The sequence below is a fragment of the Xiphophorus hellerii genome, chromosome 19 (genome assembly GCF_003331165.1).
Source record: "Xiphophorus hellerii strain 12219 chromosome 19, Xiphophorus_hellerii-4.1, whole genome shotgun sequence".
Classification (NCBI taxonomy): domain Eukaryota; kingdom Metazoa; phylum Chordata; class Actinopteri; order Cyprinodontiformes; family Poeciliidae; genus Xiphophorus; species Xiphophorus hellerii.
In genome coordinates, this window is record NC_045690.1 from 8,765,304 (window position 1) to 8,782,478 (window position 17,175).

At 39.7% G+C, this 17,175-nt stretch overlaps 1 protein-coding gene across 11 annotated transcripts in view; it reads right to left on the reverse strand.

Annotated features, from left to right (window-relative positions):
- Positions 1-192: 192 nt before the first annotated feature.
- The window catches only part of ralgapa2 (Ral GTPase activating protein catalytic subunit alpha 2), a 116,379-nt gene continuing 99,396 nt past the window's right edge, over positions 193-17,175 (reverse strand). For 4 of the 11 annotated variants that reach the window (XM_032546806.1, XM_032546807.1, XM_032546798.1 and 1 more), the window contains 2 exons: positions 10,750-10,871; positions 193-3,950 (listed from right to left, as the gene is read on the reverse strand). In XM_032546806.1, coding sequence (XP_032402697.1) covers positions 3,799-3,950; positions 10,750-10,871 — 274 coding nt within the window. In that variant the 3' untranslated portion in view covers positions 193-3,798. Of the gene's footprint in view, positions 4,113-5,361; positions 6,523-8,003; positions 8,379-10,749; positions 10,872-17,175 lie in introns of those variants that run through there. The other 7 variants (XM_032546801.1, XM_032546802.1, XM_032546804.1 and 4 more) reach the window with 7 other exon arrangements.

Below are 17,175 nucleotides of genomic sequence, written 5' to 3' on the forward strand. Positions count from 1 at the left end.
CCTGGTGAGGTTCCATTACGCAGGCCTCCTCTAAGTAGGTCTGAGCAGCAGGGGAGACAGATGGGAGGAGGGTCAGGTTACCCCTGCTGCTGATGGCACAGCCGGGCTGGGGTCAGAAAGCCCACGGAGACAGCAGCATCACAGATTAAAAACCCACATTAGCAACTTCCCAGTCAGAAACACAGCAAAACGTAGAATTTTAAAAACGATTTAATGAAATGTTTCAATTTTCACATTTCCAGTGAAGATAGCAGGACCTTGGTCATTAAAAACAGTTTTGATATGTTGACAAATGATGAAAATTTCAAGCTTTTTTTTTTGCTTTCTTATACAAAGATTATATTACAGGCATTAATATATTTATATTAAGAGGGCAATGAGGCCCCTGAAATTGACACAATGTACAAGGATTTCTAAAACGAGAAGAGAAAAATAACACATCTAAGGACTAACTCATTTTCTTCACAAATATAAGTCACACAATCTTGGTCCGAACACCTCCAGCGACTAAGCCACTAAAAGAGGAGTAAAACATCCCTTCAAAACACATTATTCTACAAGCTACAATCTTTAGATCCACATAGCCGGTTTTTCCTTCGAGAGACTTTGGGGGGAAAAAAACAAAAACCACAGTTGCGATCCAGGCCTATATGTTCATACATTCTTCAAAAAGACAACCAAATAAAAAGCACAACAACATTTCTGCGAGACCCCCTGATGTTTGGATTCCCCATATTCTGCTGTAGGAATGAGCAAACAAAAGGATGTGAGATCTTGGAGAAAGACGGTAAGGCATAGTAGTGCAACAGATGGGGATAGTGTTGCAGCTTGGGTGGAGCTCTCAGAAAGTGTGAGTGTACAGTGTGAGTGTTGGAGGGTGGAGGGGAAAGAGGAGTGGGGATGGGGGTTGGACACCTGGCTGCCATGACAACCATGAGCGTGCAGGTTGAGTGCTGCTGGCCTGGCTGTTGCTAAGAGGTCTGGTGAGAGTTCAGCTCTGGCACGCCACCTAAACCCAAACTCAACCCCCTCCTAAGCAGCCGGGGCCTCAGGAGGACACATGGAGACAGAGAGGATCATGGGAAAGAGCAGGAGTTGGTTACACTCTATTCTGAGATGAAGATGGAGAGAGACGCTAAGAAAAAAAAAAAAAATCCTAAGTCCATCTGTTGTTTTAGTGGGAGGCACAAGACATGGTTGTTTAGAGGTGATGGAGAAGAAGGATCAATTATACCAATGAGATGATCAGACGATGTTCAACACAGTGGAAAAAGAAGTCTTAAATTTAGAGATGCATCAAGAAATGAGCTTTTCCAGCAATTTTCAGCTGAAGCATCCCATCAAAAGTAACCTTATTTTCTAGTGGGCCATATCTAGCAACACCACACTTTGGTGTGGATGCTGTTACTGAACAAAGACGACTCAAAGTTTGCCATTTTCAATAAGTTCTTTAGTTATGAAGTCATAGGAGGCACAGACATAAGGGACTTTCCACTATATTAAGCAGAGAGAGAGCAAGAGTGCAGAAAAGTTGCTTGTTTTATCTTTTTGAGCTTTCAGCCACTATCTGTCATGGATGTGGTGACTTGGAAAGTATTTGCAGCAGGACATTAAGATATTAAATGACACTATTTCTCCTCCCAGTGAAGCCAGTCTAAGTAGCATTATCCAAGTGCTATCAGAATATCTCACGGTGAAGAATAAACAATTACTATAAGAGTCCACCAGTGCATGTTTGCAGATTTAATTTTGAAGTTAAAAAGGAAGTAGTTCTGCTGTGTTAAAAGAGTTGCCTAATAAAGATGTCAGGGTGACCAATAACATTTGGTTAAACCAGCTGTGTTAAACCAGGTACTCAGGTACAGACTGAATATAATGGATTTAAGAGGAATGACAGAACACTGCGACTAGCTAATAATTAGCTGCTAGCAAAGCTAAAGCTAAAATCTTCTTTGAATCATCCCATTGGTGATAAATAAAGGGTAATTTAATTGTTTTTATTGAGTCTAGACTTTATTAATAGACAACTGCTCAAACCTGAACCGGATTAGTCTATAGCCAAGAGCAACTCTTTAACACACAGTTTGAAATTAATGAAAATGAGAAAAACAGGATTTTTAACTTTTCCTTCAAAAAAATTTGTAAAACATAATCCAATTCTCAAGAAACAGACGTATATCATTAAGGATCTACATTATCTTGAAATATGCATGGGGTCTGTTGTTTTAGTTATTTTAGTTGTACCAACTGTGCTAATTTAAGTCTGAAAAGCCAGTTTTAAATGTCAACTCAATCATTTGGCCTTTCTAAAAAAACAAAAACAAACCTCAAACCTGTTTTACAGCAACCAGTCAAAGTCGGAAGAATATAAAAAATACTTTGAAGGCTATTGTATCATAGATCTTGAAGAAAAATCTGGATGTGATAAAATCAGCCACAAAGCTCATGTTGGTGCATCTCTAGATCTATCGGCATTTCTTATTACACAGGTATTGTGAGAAGCTTCATAAGAGAGACTCGAGTACATGAAAACACTAGACTATCACATACATCACACATACTGTATATATACACCCACACCAGTGCATGGAGTAAGGTTTCACCTGAGGGTCTGGCGTTTTTTTCCTCTAAACAGCACAGGATTCATATTACAACAAAATGATTAATCAATTCATTCAATTTAGCAAATGCAGAAGAAAAAAACAACAAACAAATGAAAGCAACTTGAATCCCAAACAAACTCAACAAAAGAGGGACATTCAATGCTAGTGATAAGCGAGTGCAAAACACAGTGGTAGGTTGGGAATGTTGGAATGTCAGTGTCATCACAGGACAGGGAAAACTGATGGCGGAGGAAAGAGACAGGAGGAAACTTATCCAATTACCGGACATAAGCCCAGGTTAATGACATCATATAACGATTATAAACGTGGTCTTTTCTCATTCCAGCAGAGTTGCATAAATCAAATGGTGACAAAATCTATTGGAATCCATTTAAAGTGGAAAATGAGAATGGTAAAAAAAACAAACAAATTTCATTTCAAGTTAGAAGGATGCCATCGATTGTACGATGGGGTGAAAAGAAAGCAAACAGATAAAAAAACAAAAAAACAACTTGGACACTACAGAGACTATGTGCCCAGGTGTGGTAGTGCATGGCATACTTCTCCACCTGGAAAAGTTTCCGAAAATGCAATCAGTCTTCCACAAACGTTGAATGAAATGGTGCTACAGAGGAGGACAAGAGCTTGAGACCTCACCTGATGTGGAATCACGGGCGTAGGAAGGCAGTGGCGGGTGCAAAAAGAGGTAAAATACAAATATCTAAAAGGACACCAATCTCCTGTGCAAGTTTAGCACAAACTGTCATTCAGTGCTTTACATAAAGTGTTGAATTATCTGACAATGAAACAGCTTGAAGCAGTCTCCCATTTCCTTACTATAGTAAGAACATCAGTTTTTCTAGCGCTTTCAGAGAGCTCTAGAGTCTTAGAATAAAAGTCACACTTGGATCACAGATTGCATTAAGACTCTTAAGTCTTCCTATGATGAAACATGGTTTAGTCTCGTGCCTGTCTCAATTAAGCCAGTAAAGCAAACTGAAATGTAGAGACAAAAATCATTGATAGCCACTTAAATTAAAAATGACACCACGCTCAAATTAATGTTTATACGACACAAAAATAAAAATAAAAACGACAAAAATATAACAATCTTGCAGTCCCGGCAGGGTGTTTGAGGTTCTTCCACAGCAGATTCAAGGCTTCACTCTTGAGGACGGGGGACAGATTGAAGAGCTTAGTTTGAAGATTTGCTTATAGCGCTCGCTGATCTGCGGAGTTTTCCCGAAACTCTCTGTTTGGTGGAACGAGGCAGGGTGGGAGACACCTGCTCGGCCGAGTCCGCTGTCGGATTTCCACCTTCGGGGCTCACGCTGCCAGTCAGGGATCCTAGCAGAGAGATGGATGAAGAGTTTGCAGAGAGAGAAGTTTAGCAGCTTCACACAAACTGTCTGTATGATGTTCATCCCAGCATGCCGTGTCATGCATCTGACTCTTCATTAAACCAAGTTCATAGGATTTTCACCAACATTCACAAAGCTACAACCGAAGCTGCAAAAAGAAAAATAAACACTGGTTAGGATCTGAATTATTTCAACTCAAGTTAATTGGAATTAGACAGCCCGTTATAAAAGTTACATGCTTCTTTTTCCACATGCTGCTGAAAAGCAAAGCTTGCTAAAAGAGAAGCCCATGTCCCCTCCTTGCCCCTCTTGGCTTGCTTATATAATGCAAAAAGAAAGGCCATCTTTCCAGCTTAAAGGAAAGCATCCAGTTCACAGCGTGATGGCAAAATGCTCTGAATGAAAACAAAATTACACATTACACTTTTATTGTGAATATTGGAGCTTTCCCATTGTAGCACCTTGTCGTTTTTCGGGAAAAAAAAGTTCCCATCAGTGATTATGGGACGACTAACGGTAATAATGCCGCTGAGGACAATCAAGTATTGTGAACATCGACTTCCTCGTTGCGCCCCCGACCAAATCCGAACTACTGGGGGGGTCTCCCCCCTCCACCCGTTTAAACAACTTTTCTGCTTTGTTGAGGTGGCATCTGCTTGCCTATTTTCTTTCCTATCCTTTTATTTCCTGCCATTTTTCCGAGGCATCTCAAGTTGCAGCGGCTAAAAGGAATGGCAGATGGCAGGAATAACAGACACAGGCAGCACAGTGGACACCAGCAGCATCCAGCGCTGCAGGTCGCTGGGAGAGGAGGCCGGGCTTAGGATGGAACGCTGGGTGTGAGCATTGTGCAGGGCTACAGGAGGGGAGGTGAAACTGCATTCTGAAAATTCGGCATTTAAATGTAAAAGAGGGACAAGCTTGGCTGAAGCTGTGTGGCGGGGAAGTTTTGCATTCCTATAATCTTCACTGGAAGGCGTTCATTCCAGCAGTGAATAAAAAGAAAACACATATCTACCGTAAAGACATTTGGCCAAATAAAAGGAAGCTGTTTAAGGTAGAACACGCTCAACAAGTACTGATTACTGGTACCAACGTTTTAAAAAGTTATGGTTGAAAGCTGCTGAAGTTTTCCAACACATCAAAGGCTTTAAATCCTTTATTTAGATGGATGCTGGACTGATCAGTTTTCTTTTTCTTTATGAAGGATAAAGTAATGCAGCCTTGAACAACTCCCCATTTGATGCTGTGCACTGCCAGTCAGCTGATTGAAAGAAAACGATTACACTATTTTCATTTAACTCTTTCACAAAATGTGAAAGAGTTAACATGTAAAAATAAAACATATAAAGTATTTCCAAGCACCCAAACTGGTGTTTTCTGTCAGTTTAAAAAAGAAACAAAACATTTTTTCAGTCAGCTGACTGGCAGTAACAAATGGGGAAAAGGCAGTGCTGTTTTTTTCCCCTATTTCTCTATGTTTCTGGAGAAAACTCTGATCACTCCAGGATTTTTTGTGGTGTCTCTGACTTTAACCTGTGAAACTGATGTCAAATTTTTACCAGCTTTAAAATTTCACATTCTTAAACCCTCAGTCTACCAGTAACCGGCCCGTTAACAGTAATATTCAAATACCAGTATATTATGAGCAGAAGGAATACCTGATGCTTTTCTCTCTTGAATAAAACAATTCACTACATACAAGCGATACATTATTGGTTAAATATCAAGAAGTAATGGTATTTTTACTCCAGGTTGAACTGTAAGGTTCTTATACCAGCCATGGCTACAGCTGCATTTGTCTCAGATTTATATTTACAGCGAACAGTATTATAGCAAAATATCCTAAATCAAGAGGAATTTTGTTATCTGAATGTATATATTTCTTTGTTTTGAACCCACACATTTAGCCCCCCCCCCCCACCCTTGCAGTCTCGTTTGTTTTAGAAGGAAAGAAGAAAGATTGATAAAAAGGGCAAAAAGATAAAAAAGGGACCCTTTAAATGGCCATGCACTCCCATTGGTCCCCAGTGCAGCAGTTCAAACAAGGCTTTAGATGACAAAGACGTCTTCCAGTGCGGCAGGTGTTAGTCTCAGAGTATGCCCCAGGCAAACAGGCACACTCCAACAGGAGGAAATGAGGGGGGGGGCTAAAAAAAAGGGAAAGAAAGAAAAGAGAAAAGTGTTTGCAGGGGGAAGAGATAAAGGCGCACCACATGCAGAAGCAAGGGCCAGAAGTGTAGCTTTATTGTTCATGCTGCTACTTAGTCAGGTGCTAATTGTCGCCACCGTACATCGCTCTCAATTACCAGCCTGGTCTAAACAGTAGGACACCCCCCAAATAAACAGCCCGGTTTCTCTTTCTTTTCCCATTCTGAAGCGCATTCAGTAAATAAAGCTTGGTTAGTACTGAATTTAAAAAGAAGAGCGGCTTGGGTAAAAACAGTCAGGGTGAGTGAAGGGTAGGTAAAGCAGTCGGACCGAAACAAGCTTCCAGTCCGACTTTGGCTTACCTTCACCACATCTAGCATTTGGACCTTTAAGATATTTTTGTTAATCTAAAAAGGAAAAACAGAGTACATATTCATTTGTGAGGAAAAAAAAAAAAAAAAAGTGGAAACACCAGAAAAACAGAACGCAACACATTGCTGCTGAAAATACAAATATTTGAATGATTCACGGGAGTTCAATGGATGGAGCTTCAGGCAGCATGTGTGGTGTTGTGGTTAGTTGTAATTCAGAGCTTTAAAAAAAGAGGGGGTTAACCAATTCTGGATAATGAGTTAATGAACAAGTGGCATTTCTCTGAAGGTACCGTCATGTTTGATGGTGCCCAATAACACAGACTTTGAAAAAGAAAAAAAAATAGAGCATTTTGAAAGCCAGTGCACAAACGGTGTGCAGTTCACATGGAAACAACAGACTTAGAAACATTTACCGCCAATGTTACGAGCAGAAAAGCAGTTTGGGTGAAAGAGCAAAAGATGCTGGGGCACCTCAAAGGGTCACAGCAGCTTTTATGTAGTTTCATCCTGAGAGAACCTTTATTTCTCCTCTGCCATTAATCATTTTAAGAAGTACGGCAAATGACCACACAAAAAAAAAAGAAAAACACTAAAGAGTGAAGTAAAGCAGTGGAAAGTGTAACACACTGATGGAGAGTTTGTGGGATAGATGGACCGGTTCATGCAGGAAGCCATGATGTTGCACAGAAGCTGCATGGTGAGAGTGAAGTTACATTGAGAATAACAGCAGCTGCAATAAAGTAAAGGATGAATGTGGGCTCAGGTCTACAGAAATATTCATTCCACTTTAACTTTTTTGACATTTTTCCACATTACAACCACTCCTAAATTTTATTAAAATTTTATGAAAAAAACATATTCATGTACATTGACACCACTAAATAAAAGCCAGTGCAAGCAATTGGGACAATTATTATTTGAGCATATTTAAGTTTGACCTTTATAGAGGAGTGGCAAGAAGAAAAACTTTATAAAGGATGTTTAAAGTTTGGTATACATAGAACATACAGCAATGAAGTGGAAGAAGGTGCCGTGGTCAAGTGAAACCAATATTAAATGCATGGTGAAAAAGTCATCACTGCACTTCACCTTAAACACACCGTTCCTATAGTGAAACATGGCAGGTCAGGAAAGCTGAAAGGGGCAAAACACAGAGCAATCCTCAAATAAAGCCTGTTACAGGCTGCAAAAAAACTAAGACGAGAAGTTTACTTTAAAGCACAAAAATTATCCTAATCATACAGCCAGAGATAAAACGACTGAGCCACGTTCATACATTTAGACGACCCAGTCAACAGTCAAACTTAATTCTAATTGAGAACCTTCGTCAAGGCCTAAAAACTCATTCACAGATTCTTTCCATCCAATCTGACCGGGAATAAAAAAAAACTGGGGGAAACTTAGGTCTTTACATCTGCAAAGCTGGTAGAGACCGATCCCAAAAGGCTTGCAGCTGTAAGTGCACACATTGTTGGTTCTACAAAGTACTGACTCAGGGGTGCCTGTGAAAAAAAATCTTCCACTTCACATATATATTTGGGTTGGTCAATGACAAAAAACCCCTATAAAATACAATGACGTTTTTGGTTGTAATGTGGCAAAATATGAAAAAGCTAAAATGGTATGAATACTTTTGCAAGGGACTGTATGTTATTTCTGTAATATTCAAATCAGCATGCAGGACCTGCACTTGGAATCAAAACCTGGATGCATCAACAGAAATGAAACGCAGCCTCTAGGGATCTGATGATGTCAGGATCAAACGACTGAATGGGGGATGTCAATGGGCTGAACGCCATGCCAAATATGAAGGAAACAGGCAGTCTTACAGTCCAGCTTGGCCCAGGGGTACTCCATGTCCCAAACCATCCCCGGCCAACGCCTGCACGCTGTCATGGAGGATGGATGACATGTTAGTGGCAGCAATGGCAGCCGTAGCAGGATGGACAGACAAGCAGATGGGGAGGACAAAGTTGCATATAAACACAGCCCTGCACGAATGAAAGAAACTGGAGAGCACTGTACAGAAGAGTGAGATGGAGAGCGGTCAGCCAGCTAACACAGTTAAATGAAATAATATACAAAGTTATAAGCCTTGCATGGTGTTGAGGGTTCTCAGAACTGAGAAGTCAGCATTTTAGGCAGATAATTAATGAGCAATTTTAAGCCACGTTTTTACCTCCATGTACATCACATACAATGCTTGTGTAGGGGTTGGGTGTAAAATCTATACAAACTTGACTGGCAATAGTTACATGTTTAAAAAATGTTCCTCCAAAAGTCCTCTTTATTCTTTTTTGTCAAATGTAAATATAAAATGATGGCTCATTTATTAAGGGAAAAAACTATCAGAAACAACTTGTCCGTATGTGAAACGAAAGAGTTAGTCCTCCCGGCCCCATTAAATTATCAATAAATTTCTTTGTCTGGTCTGATTACTGTCTGACTTGAAGAATCACCAAATCACTTGAGTCAGCTAAAAAATCTGAAAAAGAAACACATAATGGTCCGATTAAAAGAAATTCAAGAACAAATGAGAAAGTCTTCGACAGTCCGAAAGTTTGGGCTCCTGTGAACGAAAGAGTGAGTCGCTTTCCAAAAAAGGAGAAAACATGGAACTGATGTGAAATTAACCAGAAAAAGCTGGAATATCAAAAATGCTTCAAGAGAGTGTCAATGTTAGGAGGTCACTGAAGAACTCAAAACAACTTCTTCAGCACTGCAGATGTTGTGCATCTGCATTACATCATTTCCAAATTCAACTCGATGATTCACAAGACTTTGAGAAAATGGTGAGACAAAAGTGGAACTTTTAAGAAGGTGTGCATCCCAATACATTTAACAGCATTTCAAAACAGAGAAAATAATCTACACAGTTAAAAATGGTGATAAGACTGGGTCTGGTTTGCTGTGTCAGGACGTGGGTGACACACCAAAATTGACAGAACCATGTTCTCTACTTGGTGGGCAAAAAACAATGTCATGCCACACTTTTCAAATTGTATCTGTAATTTGAAAACCAGGTATTTTTTTCTACTTCACAAATATGCAGCACTTTGTACCTGTTTATCAAAAAAAATTCTGATTAAATATTTTGTACTTTGAAAGTTTGTGATTTTAATCGAAAAATTAACTAAATTAACATCTGCTTTTTGTGATTTCACTTTTTATTATTGTGTTATGATTATGTGTAAATAAGATTTTATGCTGGATTTCTAAAATATGTGAATTTAAAACATGATAAAATTACTGACTTTTTAACAATCCTTTAACAATCGTATATCAATATAAAAATTTTAACACTGTAGAGAAATGTGTTTTCCTTCGATGTGTGGGTATTTTTTTCTTGCTGCTGAAGGAGATTTAACACCTCTGCAGGAAGGAGCGGCCGACGATATGGAAATGTGACTGACAACTTCTTGCCTGCCTGAATGTCACACCTGCTCCTTTCTAAAGTCCAACACACCGGCAGAAACACTGGAAAATAGACTGCAGTTAATTTTCACTTGTCCACACTCACAGTAAACACACTGCATGCACGCTAAAGCACCATTAATACGTATAAGCTCCGATATATCTGAAAATGACAAGGCATCTGTGGTGTGGTATTGTGAAGTGCTTTCCTTGTCAAAACAGAATGTGTGTCGGGATCCAATAGAGTAGAAAAGTGCAATCTTGTATTGATTTCAGGGTTGCTGCAGATCGATCAGAGCTGCTACAAGGAGGAAGAACAAGATAAGACACGTTTTCCATTCTATTCATCATGGACTGATAAGAGGGCTGTGCTGACATCCGCGAGCTGCTGTTTGTCGGTCAGATCTTTTAAGTGTTAGTGACTGAGCTCATGAGGAAACACACACACACAGACATAAACACAAACAGGCACTCTGCAACTGGCATTTAAGAGGCTGCTTATATTCATGGGGGAAGTAATTGCATGGAAAGATGCAGTTTGAAAAAAAAAAAGAAGGGATGAACAAAGTAGCGTGAGTGGGGCTTGAGGAAGTGGAGAAAGCAGTGTGTTTGAAGTCAGTCGGAGCGCATGAAGAGCCAGGGCTTTTCGTTTGATATTCATCAGTGAGCGTAGGCGTTGAAGAAGAGTGGAGGGGAGGGAGAAGGGGGCAAACAGGTGTGTTGTGAAGGAGGGGAGACTAATGTAGCAAGGGAGCTAAGAAAACAAACGAAGAAAGAAGAAAAAAAAAAGGAGACAAATGATGCAGCAATGAGATGAACAGAGGGGGAGTTTTGTTTATTTCTCACCTGTTCCGCTCGCAGAATAGGATGGGGAGGGAGAGAAGACCTGCGAAGCAAAGTCTTCAAAGGTCATGACCTCTCTGTGGTTCTGAACAATGGCCTCCAAGTAGAGTGCTCGCTCCTCGTAGCTGGCGGTGACTCGTTAAAGGAGCAAACAGTATGTGTAGAAAAAAATAAATAAAAGCAACTGGTATATGCTTCAAGTTTTGTTTTTTTTACATAAATTTACATGAAACAACCCCTGAAGTTAATAAACGCATCATTTCCTGTGTAGAGGAGAAAAAAGATTAATTTATATATTAGACACAGATAAATGCAAGATATGCTCAATATGCTGCAAATATTTTGTCCACACAAAAACAATGTCAATGCAACAATGCATTAGTGTCAAGAGTTCCCCCTTTACATGCAATTATTACATAGGTTTTTTATGAAATCTCACAGCAGGAAACTCTCACACCACACACAGATGACTCCGATAATACTAAAGCTCATAGATATTGTTGGATGCACAGGAAAAAGACAAAAGTGTCTACGCACATACATGTATACTTCATCTTCACATGTACTCAGTACACATGTTCTGAGCCTCGAGAAAGTCAACTGGAAAGTTAAGACACAGAATGGTGTGCATGTGTGGGAGGTGAATGGGTTTAAGTTATCACACCAATTTGGTTCTGCGATCCCAAATTCTTCAACTTCTAAGTTGTTGTTGTCTTAGTAACAATGTTTTAAATAAGAAGGAAAATACTTTCCTAAAGTTATATTTCTGCGATTCTCTGGCATTTGGAAGAAAATCTGATGGCGGATCGAAGAGTACCGTCAGCTCGTTACCTCCTGTGTTGGCTAAAAATAATCCATTCTGTAAAATTAAAATTTGCTTAGACATTTTTTCCATCGGAATCTTTCATCTCAGATGAGAAAATAAAAAGTATCTATAGATGCTGTAAAATGATAATCCGAGACTCTACAACACTACAGAAGTTTTATGGCTTTAATCAGTGTCTTATTGAAAACACTCTCCATCCATTGTAACTCAGTCAAAAATAGGTTATAGTTAACATTTATGTTGTGCTATGTTTTAGATTTGCTCTTGCTCATTAGTTATACTGGGTTTCTTTGCTTTATCTGGTCAATTAATAAATGGTAGGCAATGATTCATTATCACAAGATATTACGGTATTTGTTCCCATGACAACTGCTCACCTTTCCTTTCCTGTATGAAAGGAAAGGTTTCCTCTCCAGAGACAAAGTTTATTGATAAGTTATTATTTAATCTTGATAATCGGTGAGAGGGGCTGAATTATTGTTCTTAAAGTTATTTAAACTGACTGACAGTTGCTTCATAAAACACTGTGATGGTGTGATTTAGCTTAGCTGGACCAGGCAGCCCCATCATCATCATTTCAGCCAGAAGCAGAAATGGAACAATCAGCCATGCCACATAGCCCCAAATGAGAATGCAGTCTCCAAAATAATCATAAAAAAGAATACATCAATGCTGGCGTGATGCTGAAAAGCTCTCCTCCACCTACTCTCGTCCCTCTCCTCTCTCTAATAGAACCCCTGCTGCAGGCAGCATGTCTAGGACCACCCTCCCCGATGTGCTGCCTGCCACTTCTCCGTGCCATCAGGGGGAAAATTGGAGCCATTTGAAATTCAGAGTGACAAGCAGCGACTGAGGCCTGGGCAGCCAGCATGCAGGATGGATGGCTGGATTTGGAATGGAGGAAACTCCAATAAATAAATAGATAAATAAGCCTCCAAAATGGCTTCTGGGTGAGGGTGGAAAAACATTCTGATAGCTATTATCATATCATTATCATAGATATATCCTGCTAAGTCTGTTGTGGAATGGAAGGAAGTCTGGGATAAAATATGGTGAAGAGAACCATTGGGGTAAAAAGGGCTATTTGATGCCATGATGACAGTAAGTATCCTGAGATTTAACAATGTGTGGGTGAGCGAATATCCGAGAATGGGTCGGACTACTCTCTGTGACTATGTTTTCTTCTCAAACAATGCCTGACAAATTGCTTGACAAACGCATGAACTCCCAAGCAGACAAAGCCTCAGTTATTGAACGCTGATGCCCTCCTCCCCCATCTCATTATGACTGCCTGGGTAGAGTGAAACTAGGCTGAAGTGGACGCCAAGGATGAACCAGGCTAAGCTGAGATAGGCTGGACTGGGCCGAGGGGCTGTGGTCTGGGTTAGATAGATAGGACTAGACAGTCACTGGGCAGGAAGCCTGTGGTGGGCACATGCCGCCACAGCAGGGGCCAAGGCAGCCATGACCAATGGCTTTGAGGGGAACCATGGCGAAGCAGAGATGACGGGCACCTGTGCAGAGACACACCAGCGGGTACGACAGCCAAGCTGTTCAGGGTAACGGATAAAAACTGGACAGAGGGTAGAGTAAGACAAAGGATGAGGTAGGAGAGCATGTTCTGAAAAATTATTTTCATTCAAAAAATACACCATACCTTGCAAACACATTTATCTATTTATATGAATATTATCAGACACCAACTTTGAATAATCTTCTCACTTCATAGTGGAAAGACAAATTTTCAAAACTAAAATTAACCCCTTTACTCTGATATTCCTAAATAAAGTTTAACTGTTTAAAGCAGGGTTAGATTACAAAACAATATTCCAAGATTTGAACATCTTAAAGAAGGGCATGCCATCTATTGTCCCAAAACCCAAAGAGTATTGCACAATTGAAAACCTGCCAACACATATCTGTCCACCTAAATGGATGCCGTTTTCAGAATCAGCTAAAAACCTGTGATGACTCCGAACAAGCTGCAGAGATCCAGGACTCAATGTAATGACAGGACAGCTATTCGTTATGTGCTCTATAAATCTGGTTTTCATGTAAAATTGAACAGAAGAAAGCAATTGTCAGTAGAACGCTAAAAAAAATTTGTTCTGCAATTTATATCCAATGGCATGAAACAAAGAAGGTCAGAGCTGATGGAAAAATCCATTCTTGTGGATGAAAACAATAAGTTGCAAAAGACTTGTCAGTGTCTACATGTGCAAACATGAAAGACGAATGCCCCAAAAGATACGCAGATGTAATTGCAGTGGAAAGTGGTTCATCAAAGTATTTACTGAAGAGCACTAAATACAAATCAATGCCACACTTTTCATTTTTTAGCTAAAGTATGCATTTCTTTCTTTCTACTTTACAGTTATGTACGTGTTTGTGTTGTTCTATCACCTAAAATCTTAATTACGCTCCAGTAGATGATTGCGGTATGAATACTTTAACAAATCTAAGAAGCAAAACTTAAATGCCTGCATAGAGACATGTTCTTAACACGGTTTGGGCCACAGAAAAGTGTCAGAAAAATATAAAATTTAAACATTAAGACACCATAAAAATAAAAGCTTCTATTTTACACTTTAAAACGAAAGAAGAAGGCAGAGTAGGAATACTCAAAAGTATGTATTGGCTATATAAAAGCTCTAAAAGCTGCCAAATAATATGGTGTGACTAATTGATTGTTCCTCACAGTAGAGCAGCATGACTTTAAGCACGTAAAAGCACTTCCTAATGTGCTCTTTATCCGTCTTCCAGACATGCAACGTCACTGTTTTCTGTCACTTGCCGGAAACTGTGCTGGACAAAGAGTGGGCATCCCAGGCCCTGCTGCTATGGTAACAAGGGTCACAGCTCTGTGTGGTGGGTCATGTCCAGGGTTTAGTGGATGATGGACAGAAAGAAAATAAGCTTGTAAAAAAAATAACAAAATGTACCTAGAGAGGGGACAAGTGGAGAGGGGAAAAAAAATACAGAAGTAAGGAAGGGTCTTGATGAAACGACTTTCAGGGAAGCCGATAAATGAAAAACAAGAAGGGATGGGGACAGAGAGAGAGCCTCAGCACAGCGTGGGTCAACAGAGCCATATGGCGGTCCATTATCAGAGATGCAGATGACTGTGGGCCTGTTATTGAGATTCCTAAAGCAAATATTGACTCCAGCTGGAGCAGGCGCTCTCTGACTCTGACACACGCCTCTCCTCCACTACTTCCTTCCGCTGCCCTCTTTGTAAGTTGGACAAATGGATTACAGTGAGTAAGAGAGAGAAAGTAAAAACTTAAAATAATAACAAAAAATGAACAAAATAGAGTAATCAAGAAATGGGGGAAAATAGATGCAGAATGGAGGTGAAAGATGGGTGAGAAAAACAGGGAATAATTCAAGGTATTTTTAGGATGGGTAAAAGCACAGGGCATGGTCATGCTCACTCACGTTAATGTTCAATGATATGTGTTGGCAAAAAAATACCTGCAAAGAAATTTGACCTGATGTACATCAAGTAGTAATCATGCCTTCTCTCTCCCACTCTTTTTTTTTCTTTTCTTGTCCCTAATTACTAATCCATGGGCACAGCTTGTTCCACTGCAAATGCACAGCTGCTGCCATCTCCTCATAGTAACCGAATCAGGGGACACATCCAGAGCAGTGACGCAAAGGCTATGTCCAAGCTATGGATACCAGCCGGCTGATTCTGACCTACTTTTGCTGAAGAAGCATGAATTCAAACATGGGTGGTGAGAGCAAACATGCAGGGAAGGTAAATAGCAACAAACATGAAATTATCCTTCAGGATAAATTTAGCATACTTTAGGAAAAATGCATGTTGCCAATGAAATCCCCCACTAAGACTCAAACACATTTGGGTAGTAGACAAATGGGAAACCAAAAGGAAAAATTCAAACAGGTCTACATTTTCACAGATGGACTGCAACTCAAGTCATCTGTGACATAACTGTTATTTACAGCTGGACTGGGTGGAAGACTGTTGCACCACTTTGGGAATTTCCAAGGAACCCCTACGTTCCAACTGGCTGCATTTCTATTAGGGGGAGGTGAGGGAAACCAATGTAATGTCTATGGAGTGTGGCGAGCACAAGGACAGTAACAAAATGGCGGGAAAAAAAAAAATCTTCCAGGTGTGAGGAGTAGTAAAACAAGTTGGGTTAGGACATTGCTTCCTCCTAATGGGGTGGCTTTGTAAGTGGATCTGGCATTGGGATGAAACAGATAACAATAAAAAAAGCAGCATGCAAATTAATCTCTGGTTATTATCACATTTTACTAGGAGTTTAATGAGACGTTAGGATGAGAGCTCTTCACATCGAAATGACACAATTTTTCTTGTCAGAGTGAAATCTTCTAATTGTTCTTTTACTTTAAGCTTCTATGAGCTTCAGATAAGTTTAAGTTTGACATTCTGCATGTCTGAGATTCTTCTTTTGAACAGAGACAGGAAGTAGTTCTTTTATTGTTGTCCAGTTTAATGAAGTCAACTGAAAATGGCTGCAAGTTCAGTTTATCAGCAGCTAAAAGTTAACCAGTTGCAGTAAGACTCTCAAACAGATACAGGGCATCACGCATGTAGGACTCACCTTCATATATAGGGTTCATAATATTAGCTTAAAGTAAAAGGAGAACTTTTTTCCACCAATCAGACTTCACTTTGATGTTCTAACATTGGTTAATATCAGTCTCATAACACCCCTATTAAAGGAGTGTAATCTTCTTAGCTTAAGGTAGGTATGAAAGCTAAAAAATATAGACTGATCAAATTTGGAATAAATTCTTCCATGAGGACAAAAATCTTGTAATCAGTATTCTACACTAATCAGAAACACTTAAAATATATTTTAAAATGAAAATAGGGCTACACAATAGTAGGAAAACACGATTTTGTATATGATTGTTGAATTCTATGTTGATATGCATATCATCATACGCCAAGATTTTCATCACTGGTTGCCTTATTGTCATCACTTAAATTTTACTACATGATTTCTGAAAAATAGTGCTATGAAATATTGCTTCCTAAAGATCTTCTGCAACTGAAATATTGCACAAACTGATATTGCCATCAGTGCACCATGCAGCTCTACAAGTAACCTGTTCTGTATTTGTAAATAGAAACAGCATAAAGTCATAGTTTTATCAAAACTGCTAAATTGTCATCTCTAGAAATGCATATAATGTTACACCTCTAACATCTACACATTTAGGATAATGCACATACTCAAAAAAAGTAATTTTTGAAACCATCTCCTTCTGGACATTATTTTTTTTCTTCAAGTTAATGTCATTCTCACTACTCGTACCTGTGTAGGCATATGTGAATGTGTGTCCAGGACAATGTATGTGTACATACATATGCATCTCGGGGTGTGTGCACATTTCGTTTACATATGCATGCGTGCTGTCCAGATGGCAGGGAGGTAGCTCTGGGGGAATGGTGGGGGTCAAACGTCTTTGTGGATCAAAGCCAAGGTCAGGGCAGCTGCAGTGGCCCATGTTCAAGGTGAATAGAGGCCTCAGATGGCTCTTCATTAGAAGGCTGCCCCATCCCTGCTGGATCCCAGCAGCCAGTCTCTACCCTCCTGGAT